Source organism: Diadema antillarum, unplaced genomic scaffold, assembly GCF_040938485.1.
Source record: "Diadema antillarum isolate AM-2024a unplaced genomic scaffold, OU_Dant_1.0 seq00000233_RagTag, whole genome shotgun sequence".
NCBI lineage: Eukaryota > Metazoa > Echinodermata > Echinoidea > Diadematoida > Diadematidae > Diadema > Diadema antillarum.
Genome location: NW_027271282.1, coordinates 696828 through 718645, shown reverse-complemented (window position 1 = coordinate 718645; position 21818 = coordinate 696828). Strand labels below are relative to the sequence as shown.

The window sequence follows — 21818 nt, the reverse complement described above, 5'->3', positions numbered from 1 at the left end:
GGTTTTGACGTAGTAAAGTTAAAAAAATATATATTATTAAACTCATTTGCTATAACATGTGACAAACAACTCAAAATAAAATAGAATGCAAGAAACCATGAGAAAAATTCGTAATTTAGCAGCGAGGGGTAAATTAGTAAGAGAAATTGGTAAATGAGTTGTAATAATACAATTGATAATACAATAATTTGAAATGAATGCATTTGTTTGAGACAGACCGCCTGATCATCAAAATGCAATTTATGACTGTGCATGATAGATGAACTTGATATCATTAGGGGCTGCATGGCATGTACTGTGTTGAATGTGAAATGTAATGATATGCTTAAATGGACGTGGAAAAGGGGATTCCTTGGAAAGGTTAATGTGAGTATCATATCACCTTTTAAGAGCATATAGACCCAGGGCATGCTTAAGGGACTTCAAGATTATTCCACTTCACAGGGCAAGGGAGAATTGCAGCTTATTGTTGGTAGAACATAGCTGTCTGGAAAGAGAACTTGGTCATCTCTTCTTATATCAATCTTGTCTGTTGGTTGAGATGAATGTGTGGACAGGTAACATGTGATTCAGAGGGAATGAACTGTACATAAATCACATAACTTTGGTACAGCTCAGAGGACTTGATCAAAAGAGCTCACCTACTTGTTGTGTACAATCATCAACTTGATCTGATTCCTTGATGAGCTGCTTAGTGTTCAAACAAGGCTGAATTTTATTTTTAAAAGTGTACATTTTGTTTCGTTAAGTGATATATAGACACAGGAAATATGGATATGCCTCTGTTTTTGACGTTCCTTTAAATCTGGGTTTGTTTATTTGTGATATGCCTCAGGTATTATTTACCCCTTTTTGTCTGTAAAAACACCCTAAATATTTGTCAACTGCTGTCATATTATGATAGGCATTTAGTGTAATGAATATGAGAAGGCACACTACAAATAAGGCATGAGCATCTGAAATGCTCTCCTGTACTACTCATTGTATAGATGTTTGAAATGTGATACCTTTAGCTATGGAATGTATTCAAATGAATTTAAAGGATTTTCTTTTTTTTTAAGCAGGGCTCCACACTAACTTTTATTTTTGGTGGCCCAAAGGTAAACGTCCGACCTTTTTTGGTGGCCCGATCAGGCCACCAAATTCTTCATTTCTGAAATTTTGGTGGCCCGACGTGCGTTTTTGGTGGCCTCGGGCCTCCGGGCCACCGTTAGTGTCGAGCCCTGTTTTAAGTAATTAGAAAGATATCATTTCATACAGCAAATTCAAATTCTGATATGTCATTACTGTATCATCAGTCTTCTTCCCCCTTTTTGTAATGCCTGTAAGTAGATGTAACTGCCACTTTAGAATTTAGATGGATTGATTTGCAGAGTTGATATCAATCAAAACTTTATTGCTAATTTTGTATCAAGCAAAACTATTATCAGTTGGTACTACAGCATACAAAATTATCCTGGGCGTTGTTCAATTATGTTCCTCATATAGGAATGCCTTCTAGGATGTGTTCATCCTTTCTACGCTATCTCCTCCAGACAACTAATGATAATCTTACGCTTCTGCTGCCCATGTTCTCGCCTCCCATGTACAGTATTCCACCAAGGAGACGAGGGGCGTTCATGGTATATCATCTTAAAGGGATCAGTCAATGTGGTAAAGTATGGCAAAGGAGTTGTCTGTACTCTACATGAGGGAGATGACTTTGGAAAGCTGGCACTCGTCAACGATGCGCCTCGGGCTGCTTCCATTGTGCTGAGAGAAGACAACTGTCATTTCCTGCGAGTCGACAAATATGACTTCAACAGAATACTCAGGGTGGGTAGCTGTCACCGTGGTTTGTCTTCTCATTACTATTAATGCTTTTATACTTTGAGCAGATCTCTGGCACAACTTGATTGATTTCTATGACATTCTTTTAGGATATGAGTAGACATAAGTTATGATTTATCAAACATCCAAAAGGCTTTTGTCTGTTTGCCAATTTATTTGACTGCCAAAGAAGTGGTCAAGATTGAGCTATGTTCGAATGAATCCTGAGAGATTGATTTGTCTAGTTATTTTGTTTTTGCTGATAGTAATTCTATTTATACTCTACCTGGAACAAAGGTCTGTGGAGACATATTTCAGTAGTTATGTTGCCAAAATAAAGTCAGACCCTGTGTAGGGGAGTTCATATGGTCAGCGTATCATAAGATGTTCATATCTTCTCCTGATGCCGGATTGCATTTTGAACCTGAACTGCTCACATGATGTTAAAGCATGTACACTCAGGAAAATTTGCTATATGGATAAATTCCAGCTATTGCTGCAATCCTGATGTTGATATGTTATTTCAGTTATGTATTATTTTTGTACTATTTACGTACTGTTTACAATATGCTTTTATCATAACAGAAAACAAATATTTTAATCAACATAGATATATTTTGGACAGACATGCACACTGTTTACCAAGGAATCCGCATCTACGAGCTATGCTTTTTATTGGGTCACTCTTTTTTATCTTTTTATTTACCTCTTAAGGTAATTTCTGCAAAGTATACATTGTTTGAGTCATACCATAATACATTCATTTGCATATACATTAAGTAGGACCCTGCTATTCTTGGTAGTGTATATACTTTGCTGCATGTTTTTATCATTTTATAGAGTGGATTCTATGTATCTTGCAAAAAGTTAAAAGCTAAATTCTCACCTCAACCAATACTATACCATCCCTTTAAATGTTGATGTGTCTTTACCTGTGTCTGTTACAGGATGTGGAAGCCAACACAGTCAGATTAAAGGAACATGGACAAGACAGCCTAATATTGGAGAAGATTCCAACAAACACACAGCACAGCAATAGCAACAAACACCATCATACCAGCTACAGGTATACACCTAATAGTGATGATACGAAAATGTAAGGATTGTCTGTTTGCAAGGATTACATGTGAGTCAGAGATGATACCTAAAAATGGACATGAAGCATTGCTAGGGGGTCCTTCAACTCATTTTTGCCATTCTAGCATGTTTGGAAGATATTTACAGAAATTTGCCGTCCTGGGAGTACATCCATCTAATATCCAAAATTCTTTAATTTGGAATATGGCAATTATACTTTGCTTCCTTATTTAAGTCCATTCTGGCTTTTTTTTCTATCCACATCTACTTTGTATATATCCAAATGGTTCCTAAAGATAATCACCCCATAAAGCATCATTACCCATGGAAAAAGTGGATCTCTCCTGGAGGACTATTACTCCCTTGGGAGATATCAGTCATTGTGCTGATGATAATGACTGCTAGGGGACTGGGAAGGGTTCATCTTTAGTTGTAATAATTACAAACTCAAACTGGTAACAAAATAGCCTTAGTGCCAGACCTTTATAACAACTAGGAAACTACTATAATTGGGCATTATGATATTTAATCAATGTTGGCTACTTGAGTTTGTACAATTTGTACTACTTAGTGAAAGCAGTGGTAATTCAATGGAAGATATATATGAAAGTGTTGGTAATTTTCAATTTGATTGAATCTATATTCTTATTTGAATCCTAAGTAATTGTTAATTGGATTTTATTTCTAAATTAGATTAAATTAAATTATAAATTAGATTAGATTTTTGATTAAATTAGATTTCTAATTAGAATTAATTTAATGGGTGATTTATCTGAATGGAAGCTTCAGCTTAATTGACATCCGTGGAAAGTGGCAATTTGCTCCTCATGACAAGTCTTTAGCTATTTTGAACTTTTAGAAATACTGTCATATGTTATGTAGTCTAATATCTAGACAGCTCAAAGTTATGAATACAACTTTTTTTTTCTTCAAAATAATGTGTAATATTGCTGGTATTTCAGATATTCTGTCATGGCTGGTGTACCAGAGAAAATGCTGGAGCATTTACTTGAGACTAGGATCGACAGTAAGTATGACCCAACGGACACATTCCTGGAAGACTTTCTCCTGACACACATCGTCTTCATGCCTAGCGACAAGCTTTGTCCAGCACTCCTCACCCAATATCCTTTTCAAGCCAGTCACATCAGGGAACAACCTTAAACTTTGGCACAAAGACATTCAATGCCAAGGTGCACAGTTTTCCCTTTGTGTACTCTGGCATTTAACCCATTGAGGATGAGTCCCGAGTATAGTCGGGCAAGGTCTATGGGAAATGCATGTTGTAGCAAAATCAGTCCATCCTCAATGGGTTAAAGTTAGGTAGTGTGAATGTGGTAGGTTAGTATATATATATGCTAAAATATTTTGCGGGGCTCTTATTCATTTTCACATATGTCCCTAGTCGGGTGCTATTTTCAAATTTCAAAACGCGCTGAAATATCAATTCTGATCCCGACATATAATGTAACACGCACATGTACCATGTACATTTTTCCGTCCATTGCTATACTCCTTGATGGCAAATCTAACCAATCATGATATTGTTTCAAAGTTAGACTAAATGAATATGTGCTGTGTACAGTGTGTGAAAACATACAGTTGTGAAAGAGATGTCAGGACTGAACAATGCCTTGATGTAATGTCATAAACTTATGGCCACACCACTTACTTAGATTCTCATTCGAACTCTATCTAGACTGACTTACTGGAAGTCAAATGGGAATGATAACATTTTGATAATTGCAGAATATTGCTATTGCTTTTGTGTGACAATCTTTTATCTATGGAAGTAATAGTGGATAAAGTAATCAGCATTCTTCATAATATTTCTTTTCCATTTGTCTTCTGGATTTGGGTGTTTAGCATTGCTATATACTGAAAGCTGTTTGGCATTGTTTCTGTATCAATCAGTAGAAATGTCAGTCAGTAAGACTGCATATTTTTGTGCAAGTTCATAACACAAGGCATATGTTCTCAGTTTGTGCAATTGGAGGGAAGGCAAACTGTAGAATTAAAATTGATTCTCAGAGGAGTTCCAAACAAATTATATATTCAGGAAAGAGATTGCATTGGAGCTTCATGACATGATCAATAGTATCATTTCTTAATGATTTTTTCACTTGTAATCATTAGCTTCTTTACTATTTACCATTCTTGTCAGAATATGTATAAAATTGTAAATGAAAATACATTGATGTGTAGTGAGTCATGTAAATTAATTTTAAAAAGGTCCAAATATAGTTAAGAGGTTTTAATATTTCACCTACAGGGACCTAGCATGGCAGGTCCATGTAAAGTCTGTTAAGATTTCACAATCTTGTTAAGAATGAGGTAACTGTATCATTTAACCTACTGAATATTTGTAGCGTAGGTTATATCACACACTCTCAATAAATATAAGGCAAAGTATACTCCAGTCTGGCCCCATGCCTATTATGTTCCAATCACTGTGATTTGAACCTATCCCCTCGTGTACCTGTAACATTTCCTATATTTCCTATGTTTCATAATAAGGAAATACTTGTTATCACTGTCATTATTCTTTGGTAGTTAATTTCAGAGCATATTTAGCAAAGAAATTAGGCATTGTTGTGGATTTGCGGAACATACCTTATTTGGACTGTCATCTCAAATTGTCATGGAAAAAGTGTATACAGACAAGTTGAAATTGATATCTGAAAACATCGCTATGAGTTCCTTGACTCAAGTTGCACTTATCACTCTGAGCGGACCTCGAGGGGGCCAGAGCAGGAGACAATAGATTACATTGTTAACAACAAGAGGCGAGTGGTCCAACTGGTCTGTCTCTGGCATGTGGTGGCTGGTGTAGCCTTCAAACAAGACCCTACCATCATGCAGTTTCTAGAGGTGTGTGGTAGTTTGATTTCATGTGAATTAATTAAATAGCTGCTGTTTCATGATCACATAAGTACCAATTTGAAATTTAGAAAATTTGTCATAATTTCAAGGAATCGGCCTAAAATGTTTTGCAATTAGAATTAGAAGCTGTGTCGCAAAATATATATGATATATATATGTTTTTTAACATAAAGTAGGTGATTTTATATTCTTTTTCGTTACATGACAGAATAGTTGATTTGCAGGAGAGAAGAGGAGGAAAAGGGGATGAAATAAAATTTGTGCTACATTGATTGTAAGAAGAACATTATAATTGGAGGGAATGAATATGCTCCAAGTTAACATAGACTCCAATGATATTTTATATTCCCTCCATTTTCTTCCTCATTTTACTTCTTCCTCTTTTCTGTCTCCTGTCTGTCCACACACATGGTGAAGTACAAATTCTGTGTGTTGGGTATTCTATAGACCGATTCGGGTTCGTTGAGAGCAGCAGACATTTCATGGCACTGGGCGCAGCCATAGTGGGTGTCTGAGCCGACCCCCCCTTCTCTCCCCCACCCCGGGCAACATGTTTATCACGCACTTGTAACAAAGGTTCGCACACTAAGCAAGCATTCGCGCACTCAGTACGAGACGCCCATTGGCTAAAGCAGTTTTTCATTCTGCTAATGTAGGGAGAGGGGTGGGGAATGGGAAGGGGGGTTGGCTAAGACACCCACTATGGCTGCGCCCATGCCAAAAATACACATAGCGCGTCACAGAATCACTCTATAAGCATGACAGTCATGGAAGATCTCTTATTACATTTTATGTGAGGGCAGAATTGACTTTCACACATGCCTTTCCTTTTCCATGCTAGACAAGTGTTTTGGAAACTCAAGCTATTCTCTCACTTCATGGCTATATAGAAATTCATTCCAATCATCAGTGTTGTACAGTGAGGAATATTTAGAGGGTAAAATTCTCTTAGGCATGAATATGCAACAGTAACTATCACTTTGTAACTATTTTCTAATTCTAAGTTATCCTATGCAAATTAATTGGGATTTCTTTCATTTCTTTTGTTCAATATTGTCTTGAAGTAACTCGTATTCACCACAGAACTTTATTACTGATTTTGCTGTTGACAAAACAGAAGAAAGGTAAAGTGTAAGAAATGCAGCAAACCATAAGTATGATTATGACATTTGTTAATTCATTTATTTTGTCTTTGTAGACTCTGTTCTCAGCAGTATGTGATGATTGCCCAGCATATCCCAGTCTGCAAGATCCACTTGCCAGTCTAGAACAGGTTCTAAAAGCTGTGAAGGAGACTAGCAGGAAAGAGAAGGAATCACATCACACATGGCAGGTTAAAACCCAGGTAAGGAGTCTGATGAGGTCTATCTTCATTTCAAAAATGCAATTTGTAAGAGCTGAAAGAAAGATAAAGCTACCTAAGAATTAACATCAAATTTCTGAATATGACATTCATTACACTTTCTATGTCTTACATTGTTCCCACTTTTATCATCCAAGTTTTATTTTTATTTCTATAGTACTGTGGTAAAAATGTCATGTTACCTTTTTTCTTCTTATTGAAAGTTGAGTAGACTGATATTCAAGGAGCTCCACATGTATAACACTAAAGCCTACTTTGAGATGTTTTGCTGGACATCATGATTTCATTTTATTTGTGTAATGCCTTTTCCCCAACTACCTGATTGAAAAAAAAAAACACATCTTGAAGCTGCATATCAGATTGCCTATAAAAGCAAGATCCTATGGTTTTGACACAGATCATGTGTAATAATGTGTAATTGAAAGTGATTGGAAATGACCTTTTACCCCTTTTAACTAAGGTGTTGAGTGAAGCCAGACAGCATATGGAGGATGAGCTTCATCGCACACCAATCAGGTCTAAGGATGAGAGTAAGTCAATCTCCTTATCTTTTTCTTCTTCTTTTTAGATATTTGGTTACAGCTTGTTAACTAGGTGCATGACAATGCTTCCAAGTCCAGATTTAGGACTTTCAGATTTTATGGAACACAACTACCATCATCACATTTTCTTCAGTTATTATTTCGTTATTAATTCATTATTTCTCATTGTTTGAAGCTGCAAGGAAAGCAAGTTTCCAGGGCCTTGCCAATCTTAATTTGTTGAGGACGAGTCCCGAGCATACTCGGGCAAGTGTCTATGTGAAATGCGTGTTGTAGCAACGGGTTAACCAATCGTATAGTATTGTCTGTGTCACATTGTTACTAGCACAATGCTATACAGTCATGGCAATAATGCTCAAATCTAGGAATATCACTCCTCTTTCATCAATTTAATTTGTTATACACAAGGTTTCAATAAAATTAGACAGAAGAGGAAGCTGTGATGTCCTTTGTCCTTTGTTTTTGATTGATGTGTAAACATTCTTGCTTTGAAGACTCATTAATATTACCTAAAACACTCTCCAACAGTTCTTGATTCATCATATCTTGCCATACGCTGGGGCTCAAAGAGTACTGAAGTCTACTGATTTGTGGCCATTCTTTATAATTCTCTAGCAATCTTCAAGGTGTACTGTGCAGACCACACCTACACAACACTCCGTGTTTCTATGGATACCTCAGTAACGACAATTATCCAGACTGTGTCAGAAAAGATGTGCCTTGGTAATGACCTCGTCTTGTGTGAGGTCAAGTCTTCTGGAGGTATGATCTTTGTAGCCAAAGTTATGTGGACTTTATCTTGTGCAGTTCTTTAAAGACTACAACTTCTGTGTGGGGTTTATATTGAATTTATAATCACAGCATTATTCTTCACCTGTTATATTTAGGCTGCTAACAATTGATTTGATTTTTTTCTTATACTTCATTCACTTTTCTCTTTTTCATGTAAGTGCATGATTTAATGGCTTCTGTTTGTTTTTGCGAGAATGGAAGGGGAGATAAAATACTTTCAAACAATAGATATTTTTCTTTATATCTTTTATTTAGTGTTTTCCAGTTTTCTGTACTTTCAGCTCTCAAGTGACATTTGAGGTATTTAAGTAATTAATTAAAATCAGCTTTAAAGTTAAAATGCAGTCAAGAACGTGGTAGATTTGATGCTTAGACAAAATAAGTCAATTTTAACTGTATGGCGACATGCTTTCAAAAACCTCCCAAGTGTTGTATGTACAGATATGAAGTAGTTAAATAGGATGCCAAACTTAAGATTTTCGATCAAATAAAAATTTGTTGGTTTTTTTCCTCAGCCAAACTATACTATGAGGGGACCTTACCATTATGCTGTATGTTTCTAAATGTAAACTTGCCCATGCATAATTGATGATTTCATTGGTGCTACATTTATCCTTCTCAAACCATTTTGACATCACATATGATACATACATTACTCCATTTTAATTTCTTTTTCATGATGTCCCTTGTAAATCTTGTTTCTGCTTGGTGTTTGTAGAGCGGCTGTCTTTCCACCAGAAAGATGTGTGTATAGCCACCAGTCTCAGCTGTAACGGCAGAGTCTTCATAGTGCCCAGAGACCACCTTGATGCCCTGGTAAGTACTGCCTACCCCACAGGGTCTTCAACCGTGCACTACCCAGGGGCAGATCCAGGAATTCCGTGAAGGGGAGGCGCCTTTGCAAAATTAAAGGGGGGGGGGGCGCATGCACTCCTCATTTTTTCTTTTTATTTCTTTTGTTTTAACCAAAAATAGGGAGGGGGTGCACACCTGGTGCACCCCCATCTGGATCTGCCACTGCTGCTACCCACACTCCATTTGATTTGCACTGACATAATTTTCATTTTCCTTTTGGGCTGAAACACATTCTTGCTGAGAATAACTTTGCTGTTGGTGTATGACTTGACACATAAATAACCAAATCAATGAATGAATGAAAGAATGAAAAGATAGATAAATAAGGAAATATTCATGTGATTATATCAATTATATTTATGATAATTACTTGATATATATGGCTAACATAGTTTCTGAGGTAGGAGTAGAGAGAGAAAGAGAGACTGAGGTTAAACAGTACATTTGTCAAGAATATCAGTGTAGATAATGGGTAATGAAGTGGTGGTGGTGGGGGAGGGGGCAGTTGTATTTTTATATATGTGCTTTTTAAGAAAATCTAAAACTATAACACTTTCCTCCATATCTACAGACTCCACTCCCTGAACAGGAAGGACCGAGCGAGGGCTCTGCTGCCTTTCTTGAAGCAACAAGTTCCCGTGAGCTGGCCTATCAAATGACAATGCATGACTGGCAACTCTTTCTCTGCACCCATGAGGTATTTTTCCTTTAATTCTTCTCAATGACTGGTCTGTGTATTGACAGTACAGGAGTTAAAGTCATATAGCGATTGAATAGATTATTCCAATGTATTTCCTGAGCTGTAGAAAAGGGAATGGCAACCGTGATTGTTGATAACACAAGGTTTCTTAAAATAAATTAATGTTCAAACTGTGACACTCTTTGGGCTGCTAGTGGTTTCATATGCCTCTACAGAGAAAAACTATATAGCTAAAAAGTGAGATCATTTTCATATTTTACCAGATTGTCTTGTCAAAGAAAGGCATGTTGAGTGAAGATGCCTGAACCAAATTGTACTTAGGATGTGAAATCTGGTGAAAAAAAGAGAATCTTGTAATGATTACGCACGTTTGTTGTAATTTACACATTTTGTCTTCTGTGCATATCAACCCACTGTTACTTTCTATTAATGCGGCCTACTTCCTGTAAAACAGACTGACCTTTTTGTGATATAATCAATTTGAAGCTTGTGATTCAATCACTAAAATTAATGAATACCTCTGTAGTGGAAGTTATAAAGTTTTTTTTTCTTTATCTTTTCAGTGTGAGTTCATCTACCACACTTTTGGGAGGCAGAAGTTTGGCCGCATCACTGCTAACCTTGATGTCTTCCTACGCCGCTTTAATGAAGTTCAGTCCTGGGTTGTGACAGAGCTCTGTTTGACATCAAACATCAGTAAACGAGTTCATCTCCTCAAGAAGTTTATCAAAATTGCTGCACAGTAAGTTTTCACCTGCAGGTGTATCCTTTGGCTTGCACCCGTTCCTTTCACATCTGCAAATACGAATGCTAATGTGAACCTACTTACATTTCACTGAAAGATATTGAATACAAAATTAATACATATTAATGGATTAGTCGTGACTGCAATATCTACATTTTTTTCTACACAGATCAAAGAGCTACATATGTAAAATTTGTCTGGTAGTTATGAGACTTTTGTAGTTGCATATTGTTTTGTGGCTCTCATTAAAGATTGCTGATAGTTTGCAAGTACTTATTTTTCTTCTTAACATTTATCATATTTGTTTGTTGATACAATTTTCATTCAAATCAAATAACAAATTTTATTAGCAAGGAGTAATTTCTGTTTATAAATCTTCCCTTTTCAGGTTTGAACATGATTTTTCTTCTTTATTTTGAGAAACCAAATTAGCATCATATTTGGGTATGTCTCCATTAAACTATCATTTCCACTGTAAGTTATTATCATGTGTACATTATGCAGAGCTCGATGCTAATTTTTCTCTGGTATATATGCCATTCTGTCCACTAAAATCTTTGAATTTGAAATTTTGGTGGCCCGAAAAAGGAATGCAACGTCTCGAACCTAAAGAGGCATAAGATTTCGTTCTGAATTTTAGCTGCCCTATGGGGCCACTAAAAGGCAACCTTTTTGTTATTATGCTGGCCCTTGGCCACCTCCACTAATATCAACCCCTTCATTATATTTTCCATATGTTTTTTTTTTATACCTTCATGTCTGCAGGCAAGATAAGTTAACCTGTTGAGGATTGAGGATGAGTAACGAGTATACTCGGGCAGGTGTTTATGGGAAATGCGTGTTGTAGCAAAATCACTCCGTCCTCAACAGGTTAAGTTATATTCCCTATAAGATTAAGAAAATGTCATTGACTTTTTACAAGCCCCTCATGATTCCAGTGGTTAAATCTGATTAAACATGGCATGATGAATATTGTGGTTAAATCAGAACCGATTGTTGATATTTCCACGTTTTGTTTTATCTTGAAGTTGCAAGGAGTATCAGAACATGAATTCTTTCTACGCCATTCTCATGGGTCTTAGTCACATGAGTGTCAGTCGACTGGCCCAGACATGGGAGGTGAGAAGTCTTCTGCTCATGTTTTTCTCTCTTTTTGAATTTTTGTTGTTTGTATTTGGGACTTAATTTTTTCTCTCTTCTGACTTTGTTTTGTAAAATAATCACTTGAATTTCAATAACCATCATTATTTCGCTGAAACTATGCTAATTATTAGGTCTATCTTTTCTTTATTATTTTTTTCATGAATTTAAACTTTTTATGGACTAAGTAAATATCACTTTTTTTCCTTCCAGTTGTTTCATATCTCATATGTGAAAGTATATTGATTTCTCTTGTGTGAAATGCTGCATGTCAGTATTTTCCCTCTTTCATTTGGGAATTCACAACCAAAGCAACTTTATTTCTTCTTTCAGTTTTTCCAACTAACTCATCAAATATGTAATTCACCATTTGAAAAAAGTAAAAGTTTGTTTAGGCAAAATCCTATGTTGTGCAACCCAGAAGCACAGGAATGTGAACCCAGTTGAATTTTGCATTGTCCTGTGAAATTTGTAAGTGTGATAAATAAAAGGTCAAATGGATGGATGTAATGTTTTGGAATAGAGGGCGCTATTGGCATTTTTCAACAGTGCTAGGATTGACTTAGATACAAACATTTCAGGTTTTTTCCAGATTGCTGTATGCACACAAATCTGTAATCTGGAGGTTGTAAAGTTTTGCTGCTCTTTGTAGGTCTATCATGATTCTTTCATTTTATTGACTCGTTCATCTTGGAAATTTTAGACAACCTTTAAACATCCAAATATGGGAATTACATCTCTCTTGCTTATTAAGTGCACATATGAAATCAATAACAATTTGATTTCACAATCAAAATTGTGACATTGTGACATTGACATGATAGATATGAATTAATCTTTATTAGATCCCAGAAAAAAAATCGAAGGAGATTGATAAGAACTGTTTGTTTTGGGTTGAGGAACCTTGTCACAGAAATTTGGATTCTGCAGTCTGTATACTGTGATGGCACTGTAAACTTTTGGAAGGTGCAGTCTGTGTGTAATTTCGATTTACCAAGTGTGCAAGGCTATATCAGTTGTTTATTTTGGCATTTTCAGTACTGAAAATTGTAGGTAAAGTGCAAAAGGTTGTTGAAATATCAAGCTATCTTAAATACCAATTTCAGTAAAGAGGGCTTGTGGAATGCTGATATCATCTGACAGAGCTTTCACATGATTTAAAACGTAAAATTATTAAGTAATTAGTCAATAATTATTTTAAGTATGTCTTTGAAGCTTCCAAACTAATTTGAAGCAGGCATAGCTGCATAGCAGACATTGTAATCTGGAGCAGAAAAATGAAGTTAATCACTTTCATGTGAGATTGCCATTAAGATGGAGACACCCCTCACAGAGTCACATGTGTTTCCATCATTTAGACTGACACTTTTACCCTCGTCATACATCAGACTTGTAGGCTGACTTAGCGTGCTGTATTAGTCTTCTATGGAATTCTGTGTCCCAGTGTTGAAATGATGTTTATACATTTCCTGTAATGTTGATAAGGTGACAAAATGTTTATACACATTGTCAGACTGCACACTGAAACTACACATATTAATATGTATTTGTGTGTAAGTTCTGCCTTTGTCACTCTGCAGAGGGCTTAAGCAACACTAGTTCCAATTTGATATTATTATTATCATTTTTTGAAATATCCAGAAAATAGTATGAAAGAATGAAACAGCATTTCATTAGTATTCTGTTTTAGCTTTTTTCTTAAAGCTACAGAGGGCAGCATTTCTGTATGCGGCAGTTATAGATATAGGAGGCCGAGTGATTTTTCCTCTTAATTCAATGATAGTTTATTTTCAACCAAAAATAGGTAATACATACTACAAACTATACATTTGTCATTTTGTCTTTTCATGTGTCTTTCAATCTTCCTCAAGAAAAAGTTCTTAAAAGTTAGTGTGTTAAAGCTGGTAGTCTGATATCAGTTTGATTTTCATTCACCTTTTTCGTTTCTATTGATGTCAGAAACTACCCAACAAACTCAAGAGGGCGTTCTCTGACTTTGAGGCTCTGATGGATCCCTCCAGGAATCACAGAGTCTATCGCCTAGCCCTGTCCAAGATGCGTCCTCCAATCATTCCCTTCATGCCTCTGCTCATCAAAGACATGCTCTTCACCCACGAGGGAAACAAGACTTACTTTGAGGGGCTTGTCAACTTTGAGAAAATGGTACTAAATGGATGAGAAATCAAATTAATACTTACACTGATAATTGATATGTGTAGTACAGATTGGTTTGTACTGATGAGTGAAAATGGAGCATAAAAGAGGGAAAATTGATTAACTGCATGCATTTAGAGCATTTCATTCCTTTTTAGGGCCCTTTACTCTACAATGCATCACAGATCCCATCAGTTCTTATAGTGAGTAAGCAAAAATCATAATCCAAAGTGTACTTTGAATAATATTGTTACTTTTGTCTGTCACACAATTATTTGTAGTAAGAATTATTTGATAGCAGGCTTTTTTCTTTTTGGTCAGATTGAAGATAAGTTGAAGTTTGTAATACAAATCTTGAAAATATTTGGGAATTGAGTAGATGTAAGAAACATGCTATTTCCCTTTTTTCAAATGGGAATGTTTTGCATTTGAACAATGCAAAATGTCGTACTTGTGTCTAAGAAATGGAAACATTTCCCTATTTAGTATTTAGTCTGTTCATTGTGGGTTATTTGATAGAGATTTTAGCAACTGCAATACAATTCTTTTTAGCCTAGTTTCTTTATATTTGAATTCATATGTTGTATAATCCTATATATAATCTATTTAATTAACTCCAAGAATCATTTAACACACTCCTTTCTGTAATGTCCATGTGCTACAAATTGATTGGTGTCCTGTTTAATGTCCCTTGTAACAGCACCTTGTGGCATCTATCATGAGAGTGGTCAAGTATTGCCGCAGCGAGAACTTCAAACTGGAGCCCCCACCTCCGGTCAAGAATGTGAAGGAGATTGTCAACTATGTCAGGTGAACTCCTCTGACAAAGACTAGCTGGCATTCCCATGTCATTGTGTAGTGTTGTACTGAAAAACCAGAAATGTACACATGTTTAATATGTGCATTTAAACTATGCAAATTTTGTGAGAGCCAACATTTGCAAAATTAAAATGCATGCGAAAGTTCTTGTCTACACTATATGTGACCGTGCATCACAAAACCAACAAAAAGTTGCATGCCCCGATTTCATGTGAAGACTCAAAAATACTAGGTAAAATGGGTTAACCCGCTCAATCTTGAGTTTTTCATATTTTCTGAAAGAGCAATTCTTCTTCTTCATCATTCTAAAAATTGGGATCATAGAATGAATGGGAAACAATTTTCCCTTCCAGCACTTTTTCTAGAACACTTTTTAGGAGAATAGTGTCATTAGGTACATGTCTTAGAGGCCCCTTTTCATTACTTATAAACCCTATACACACACTTCACTTTCAACTCTAGTAACTTCTGAAAGAATAAAGCTACTGCTTTGGAAGTTGGGAGTAGTCATAGATAGAATGTTTTAACAGAGCATGCTTAATCTAATAGTCTCTTCATTGTTGTTGCTCTGGAGTTTTACATCCTTTTTTTTTTTTTTTTTGCCCATTCATTGCACAGAGCACAGCTTGGTAAGATAAGGTGCTTGAATAGACCCTTTTAACTGTAGAGCCTCTTTTCTCTGTACACTCTTTTCCAGAGTGTGTTGTATTCCCATTATTTTGATTTAGGTGAGGGATGTCCATTTGTATCGAGTTATACATCATTTTAAAACTTAGAGTCTTCTCTTTCAGAATCTACTCTTAACTAAAATTCTGTGTCTGGCAACATTATGTTGGTTTTGTGGTGCAGGGTCACGTAATACATTGAATGCCAGTGGCATTTTTCTTTTCATGTTGCGAAATAGGCTGTCGGCTCCAATTCGCGAAAAATTTCATTCCACAAAAATATCTTGCATTACAGTATCTCTGTCCTTTCTTTTGTGAAAGATCATGAGATTGAGATATGTCTGGATTGTTTTCTGAAAGGGAGAAAAATCTAGTTAGTACAGGGAGCTCTGGGACACACACAAACACTGGGGATAGTTAAATGGAAATGTAAACATTCAACTTTATTTTTTCATTTCCATTAAATATTTTTTCATTTCCATGGAATTGAAATTTAAACAATGTTGATTTGTCATGTGAAAATCTCAAGTAATCTGGACATTAAGATATCTTTTAAATGTTTCCTTTGTTCTTTCTTTGGAGAGGGATTCATGTTGCTCACCTTTCATGAGAGAAGTATAAATATACAAATATTGCATACAGTTTCCAATTTTATACCTTTTTTCACAAAGAATTTGCTCAGCAAATTACATCTGTAGGCCTATACATGCCACAATGTGCACAATGCTTCTTTCTGTCTCCCATAATATTAGCGTGACATATTTTTCTTTGTTATTTTCAAACTTGTCAGGAACTTACAAGTGATTGACAACACCAAGAGATTGATGCAGTTATCCTACCAGCTGGAGCCTCCAAAGATGTGACCATCTCCAACCAACAAAGTCTCAAGTATTATCAACTCTTCATCACCATGGCTTCCATCTTCACAGATCCAATATTTCCACAAGATCTTCTCTCTAATCACTGTGTACTGTTATTTCACTTACATAGTTTGGTCCTCTATAGCCAGCTGTATGCTCAAATCCTCTTCAACATTCCATGATTCAATGGTAATTTTGTCCTAGTTCCTAAATTCTTTAATCTCCAACAAGCTGCATTTGACCATGCAACCACAATTTTAAGATAACTCTTTCTTTAGGAGCATCTTATGTATGCCCTCAGTTGGGCCATCTTTTCCCCATCATTTTTCACGTAATGCAATATGAATATGTTTTATCAAGGCAGTGCCTGTGTAAGGGTACTTGAAGTGGTTTGAAACAGTTATGTGCCGATCGAGTGTGGTTGGAATAATGGTGAAATTCTATGAAAGTATTTAGTGGAGACTTATTGCTTTTACAATGTCTTGACATCCACCCACTGTGCTCAGATGATACTCATTTAACACTGAATAATTGAAATGATATATCCACATGCAGTATGATATTGCATATTTGAATTCAATTAAATATCAAATTCTACTAATGGCTTCATGCTATAGTTACAGCCCTGAAGTATGTGTTACATTCTGTGACCAATCTGCTCTTTGTGCTCTTTGTGCTACACGACCTCAGTATTGTGAGTTGACCTCAATGTTGCCACTAGATACCTTCTTTGGAATACCCTTTATACCCTCCTGGTGTTGTAGGCTAGAGGTCAGAAGTGAAGATCTTTTTCATACAGTATTTGTAAGAGTATGATAGATGGAGGGCTCCTAATATACAAAGGACATCAAAATCAGTAAGTAATAGAAGTCTGTTGTTTTGGTAATATGAAAGAGTAAAGTATTTGGATGCATATCACTGTCTTAAAGGATCAATATGTAAGTACCTTTTGATAGATGCATTGATTCATTCACAAGATACATATCCTGTGCATTATTTGGTTTTTAAATGGCAATGATTTTACAACCAGGATTGTGATATACAAGTTGTGTCAAAGATATGGTACTTGATTTGAAAACTTTTTGTTATCAGAATTTCATGGGGATATTTAATGTTAGATTTTATTTAAGACAACAACATTCATAAAATGACTATACTATGCAGTTTTTGACACTGCATGAGAAAAGAGCCTGAATATGTAACATCTTCTTTGAACTATGCAAACTAATTCTCTTTTATACACTTTAGTCAAGGCATGTGTAGTATACTCACAGGAATGTTGAAAATTACAAAGGATTAAGTGTATACTCCATTGTGATCAAACCCAAAGTATGTCTTTGTTTCAGATATTTCTTTTTAATCTAAGCCTGCATATAAAGATGATTTGGTGAGTACTATTTAAAAGGGCAGGTCCCTTAGTAGACTTTTATCAGGTTTAGTTTTCATAGACCCTATGACATGGACTTGGCTCATATGATGTAGAAGAGTAGAAGACAAGAAAAAGAACTAGAATGATATCTATTGTTCCAAAGGTTTTGTTATTCTGCATTATGTCAAGGGTTCGTTAGTCCAAAAATGAAATAAGGTTTTCCAAATGTTTGTTAATCCAGAGATAAAATATTGTGCATTATTATGATGGTTTGTTACTCCAAGTATGAAATAAGAGTCATTATTTTGAAGGTTTGATATTGTGAAATTGAAATCAGTTTGATTAATCAAAAAATGCATATAAATGAACCTTTGGAATTACAAACCTTATGTTTTTGGATTAACAAACCTTTGGGATAATGAACCCTTTCATTTTCAAACTGTCAAACATTTATAAACAGCAAACCTTATTTAATTTTTGAATTGATAAATCTTTGGGATAGCAAGCCCTATTTCGTTTTCACATTAATGAACTTTTGGAATAACGAACCTTTATTTCATTTTTGGTTTTATTAACCTTTGGAATTCTGCACCTCTCTGTCTCAGGAACAAAGAAAACCCTGTCAATTGTCTCTGATTCTTCCTTCTGCTTCCTTCTTCAACTCCAGCCATTACCACATAATTATGTCACTTCCAGACATAAGTCAGATATGTTAGCTTCTTCTGAATGCCAGGGCATTCTAACTAGCATAAGAAGTATACATCATGTTGTTCTCACACACATGATTCTATTTAGTATTGAATTCAGTGATAAAAATGGCATAATAATTGATCTTCTCATCAAGGTTTGTGAAACACAAGTCATGACTACAGGTTAGAAGTTTGAATTTGGGATGTTTCATAGAGAAATCTGAATTATTATTTCCTTGTTTGAATTTTTTTTTTTGTTCAGATAGCATGCAACAAACCTTGTAAATTGGTAGCTAACCTTTTAAATCAGTACCTGGGAAGCAGATACTGATTTGATATCTTGAAACATTTTCCAGTTATTGTGAAATTCTCCAATGATGGCAACCATAGAGTATAGGAATGTGTCAATGGAGCCTTTCAGTGTGACATAATATACTCATACCAAGCTGTGACATTTTGAAATGTATTTGTTTCCCGAAATGCATCCTTTCTCGGTGACGACCTAAAAAAACTGCCTTCAAAGAATCTTGATGTTGATGTCTGTGGACGGAAAGACAGACTCACCTGGTGCAATATTTGTCATTTCATATCTTTTATGAATGTATTCAGAACTGTACATAGATGTAACATATAAAGGGAGAGATTATGTCAAATACACAAACTGTAGATATGAACAGAATATGATGTGGTATAAGATATTCCTTCTTTCCATTTATTGTCATATGTTATCTGATACATCTTTACACCTACGGAAACAGAAAAAGTTATGTGGTTCTTTGATGTGGATTGTACTTTAGTATTCCAACTATTTTGTACGTGAAAGTGTTGTGTATTAATGATTAGATCGGAGAGTGCCTTCAATTGTCAATCATGCATATTACAGAGAGTTAATCCCTCAATCATGATGATGGTTTTAAATTCATGTCTTGAAACTGACTCACCCACAGATTGTATGCTTGTTTAAAGCAGTCAATGTTTGCTTGGCCTTTCACAAAGTCCAAGAATTTTCTATATCCACAGCTAGTTGCATCAGGACAACATTCATCAAAACACATGTTCATCAGCTTTCTTCTGGTGAAGCAACAAATGACAGAACATTCCCTTGATTTAGATTTCATTGCGTCATTGCTTGCATGTTCTATTTTAGTGGCCTTTGAGTTTATCTTTACCCCGAGAGTTTTGATTTCTAAACAACCCTTCTTACCCCCCCCCCTCCTTTAACTAAAAACCTTTATTTTTTAAGTCATGTTGGAATCTGTTATATGATAGACCTATTAAATCAGATTTAAACAAATTCACAATTTGACAGTTTCAAACTTGGCCAGCTGGGTATAGACATACAAAGTTTGAGGAATTGTTCGGATGAGTGTCGAGCATATCTGTTTTCTTTTATGCATGTGTTCCTCTGGATATAGATACTTTTTATGATGAATTATTTTGTTTTCATGTTTGTGTGTAATATTGATATTGAATTCAAGTATAATGGTATGCTTGATATGTGAAAAGACATCCCATGCTGAAGCTTATTTTAGGTTAAACCACACATTGCTTTGCCGGTGAAGGAAAATACCTCCACGCTGGCTGACACCAACTGCTCAAAGAATATCTGGTACTCTGATCTCTCAATCTCAAGGATCAAGCAAGGCCATCCATAATTTTTATGAAATGCATCGATTAACCATACAGTATGTCAGATCAAGATAATACATCTTTATCCCTACACTGCCTGTTACAAGTGAGTCAAGTGACATATTCAACTTGCTTTCATCACTGCTAAAAAGAAGATATCAGTATGTGTCCACCATCTTTCAGTGCATTGCCTGCTAACAAACTTCTTCTGAGGCCAGCCACTGTTCCCTCTGAGCATAATACACATCCAAACTAACAGCTCTCAAGAGATCAACTCTTTATTGGCAAACAAAATATGAAACATGGACAAGTTATCCATCAAAGAGGAGAAAAAAAATGTCTTGTTTCTTTTTCTTCATACATGAATCACTGGCATTCAGTTCATTCAGTGATTTGAACATTGAACAAAGTTCTAATGAAAGGTTACATCGCTGCTTTTTTAACTGCAGGATGTTCCATATGTAGCCTCTGCGGGGTTTTTTTTTGCAGTCTACCAACTAAATAGGATATCCCATATCTAGCCCAATATGGGTCAAGTAGCAGAAGACCGTTAGTCTCACAGACTCTATTGCAGAGTTAATGGCCTTCTTGTGATCAGCTAAAGATGTATCATATTGACCACTGTTTAATGCAAGTTTGGTCTGTCAGATTTTGAGCCTTTAAAATCTTTCACTGTTAAGTAGGCAGAACATAGCATTGGTTTATACCTTTTTTTCATTAGACTGCTTATGAATAATCACTTCATGCCTTTCAGATGGTATTTGAGTCATCTTCCAAGTCAAATTTGTGTTCGGTTGTGTATTTGTTATGGAAATTTTGTTGAAATTATGTATGTCATTAACAGAAATTTTCTTGTATTTAGATATTGAGCATGCTGTACAGTGAATATCAAACACTTTATATTTGTTTTACAGTACAAGGAACAAATTAAGTCACAAATATGAATGTACTTTCAAACTGTGTGGTCAGTGTTCCAACAAAGAGTTGATATGAATTGATAGATTCCCTACTGATTCAATTCTTTCTATTCAATTCAATTCAATTTAAATTCCACAAATCTGATAAGCCCAGTTACATCAAAGCATAGAGGCATGTGAAAATGTACAAAGCAGAGGCTATGAGTAAAATGATGATATGTAGAAAGGTTAATCCCAAGGATTCAGACAAGGCTTTTTCAATCATCTGACTGACTGTTTTGCTTTTTCCCTGCTTTTTTTTTTGGGGGGGGGGGAGGGGGAGGGGGAGGGGGAGGGGGAGGGGAGGGGGAGGGTATGTAATGGATGGTATAAAAACAATTCTTTACATTTTGATTGTCTTTGTATTTATCATCATTCTTTCTGTATTCATCCTCTATTGGCTGTTCTGAAAGTCTGAAGTTGATACACTGGATCGGATTTAGGGGGAGGGGCACTTTCTCTAAGGCTCATCTTTTTGTTGATGTAGAAAAAAATCAATCTTGTTCCTGTTGCAACCAATGTAGTATCCTCTTCATGGCCACTGCGGCCAGTTTGCACTTTTGCATGAAGTGACAACAAAAAAAGTCACGAGAACACGGTTCAGTAATCACAAAACACCCATACCAATCTCACGACACTTCTTTTTTCTTTTCTTTTTTAGATGAGAGAAGATCTGGGCACCGTTTCTTGAAAGTTGTCAGCCCTGACAAGTTGTCAGTCTCTGACAATCACCATATTAATAGTCATGGACTAGAGCTTCTCAGCCGGTCA

General features: G+C 35.7%; 1 protein-coding gene across 1 annotated transcript in view; it reads left to right on the top strand.

Moving 5' to 3' along the window:
* The window catches only part of LOC139729288 (rap guanine nucleotide exchange factor 4-like), a 143867-nt gene extending 127414 nt beyond the window's left edge, over positions 1–16453 (top strand). The window contains exons 12-25 of the mRNA XM_071640215.1: positions 1592–1815; positions 2757–2875; positions 3849–4010; positions 5604–5757; positions 6968–7114; positions 7593–7662; positions 8290–8436; positions 9185–9282; positions 9893–10018; positions 10585–10763; positions 11795–11885; positions 13866–14069; positions 14761–14870; positions 16335–16453. Coding sequence (XP_071496316.1) covers positions 1592–1815; positions 2757–2875; positions 3849–4010; positions 5604–5757; positions 6968–7114; positions 7593–7662; positions 8290–8436; positions 9185–9282; positions 9893–10018; positions 10585–10763; positions 11795–11885; positions 13866–14069; positions 14761–14870; positions 16335–16407 — 1904 coding nt within the window. The 3' untranslated portion in view covers positions 16408–16453. The remainder of the gene's footprint in view (positions 1–1591; positions 1816–2756; positions 2876–3848; positions 4011–5603; positions 5758–6967; positions 7115–7592; positions 7663–8289; positions 8437–9184; positions 9283–9892; positions 10019–10584; positions 10764–11794; positions 11886–13865; positions 14070–14760; positions 14871–16334) is intronic.
* Positions 16454–21818: the final 5365 nt, after the last annotated feature.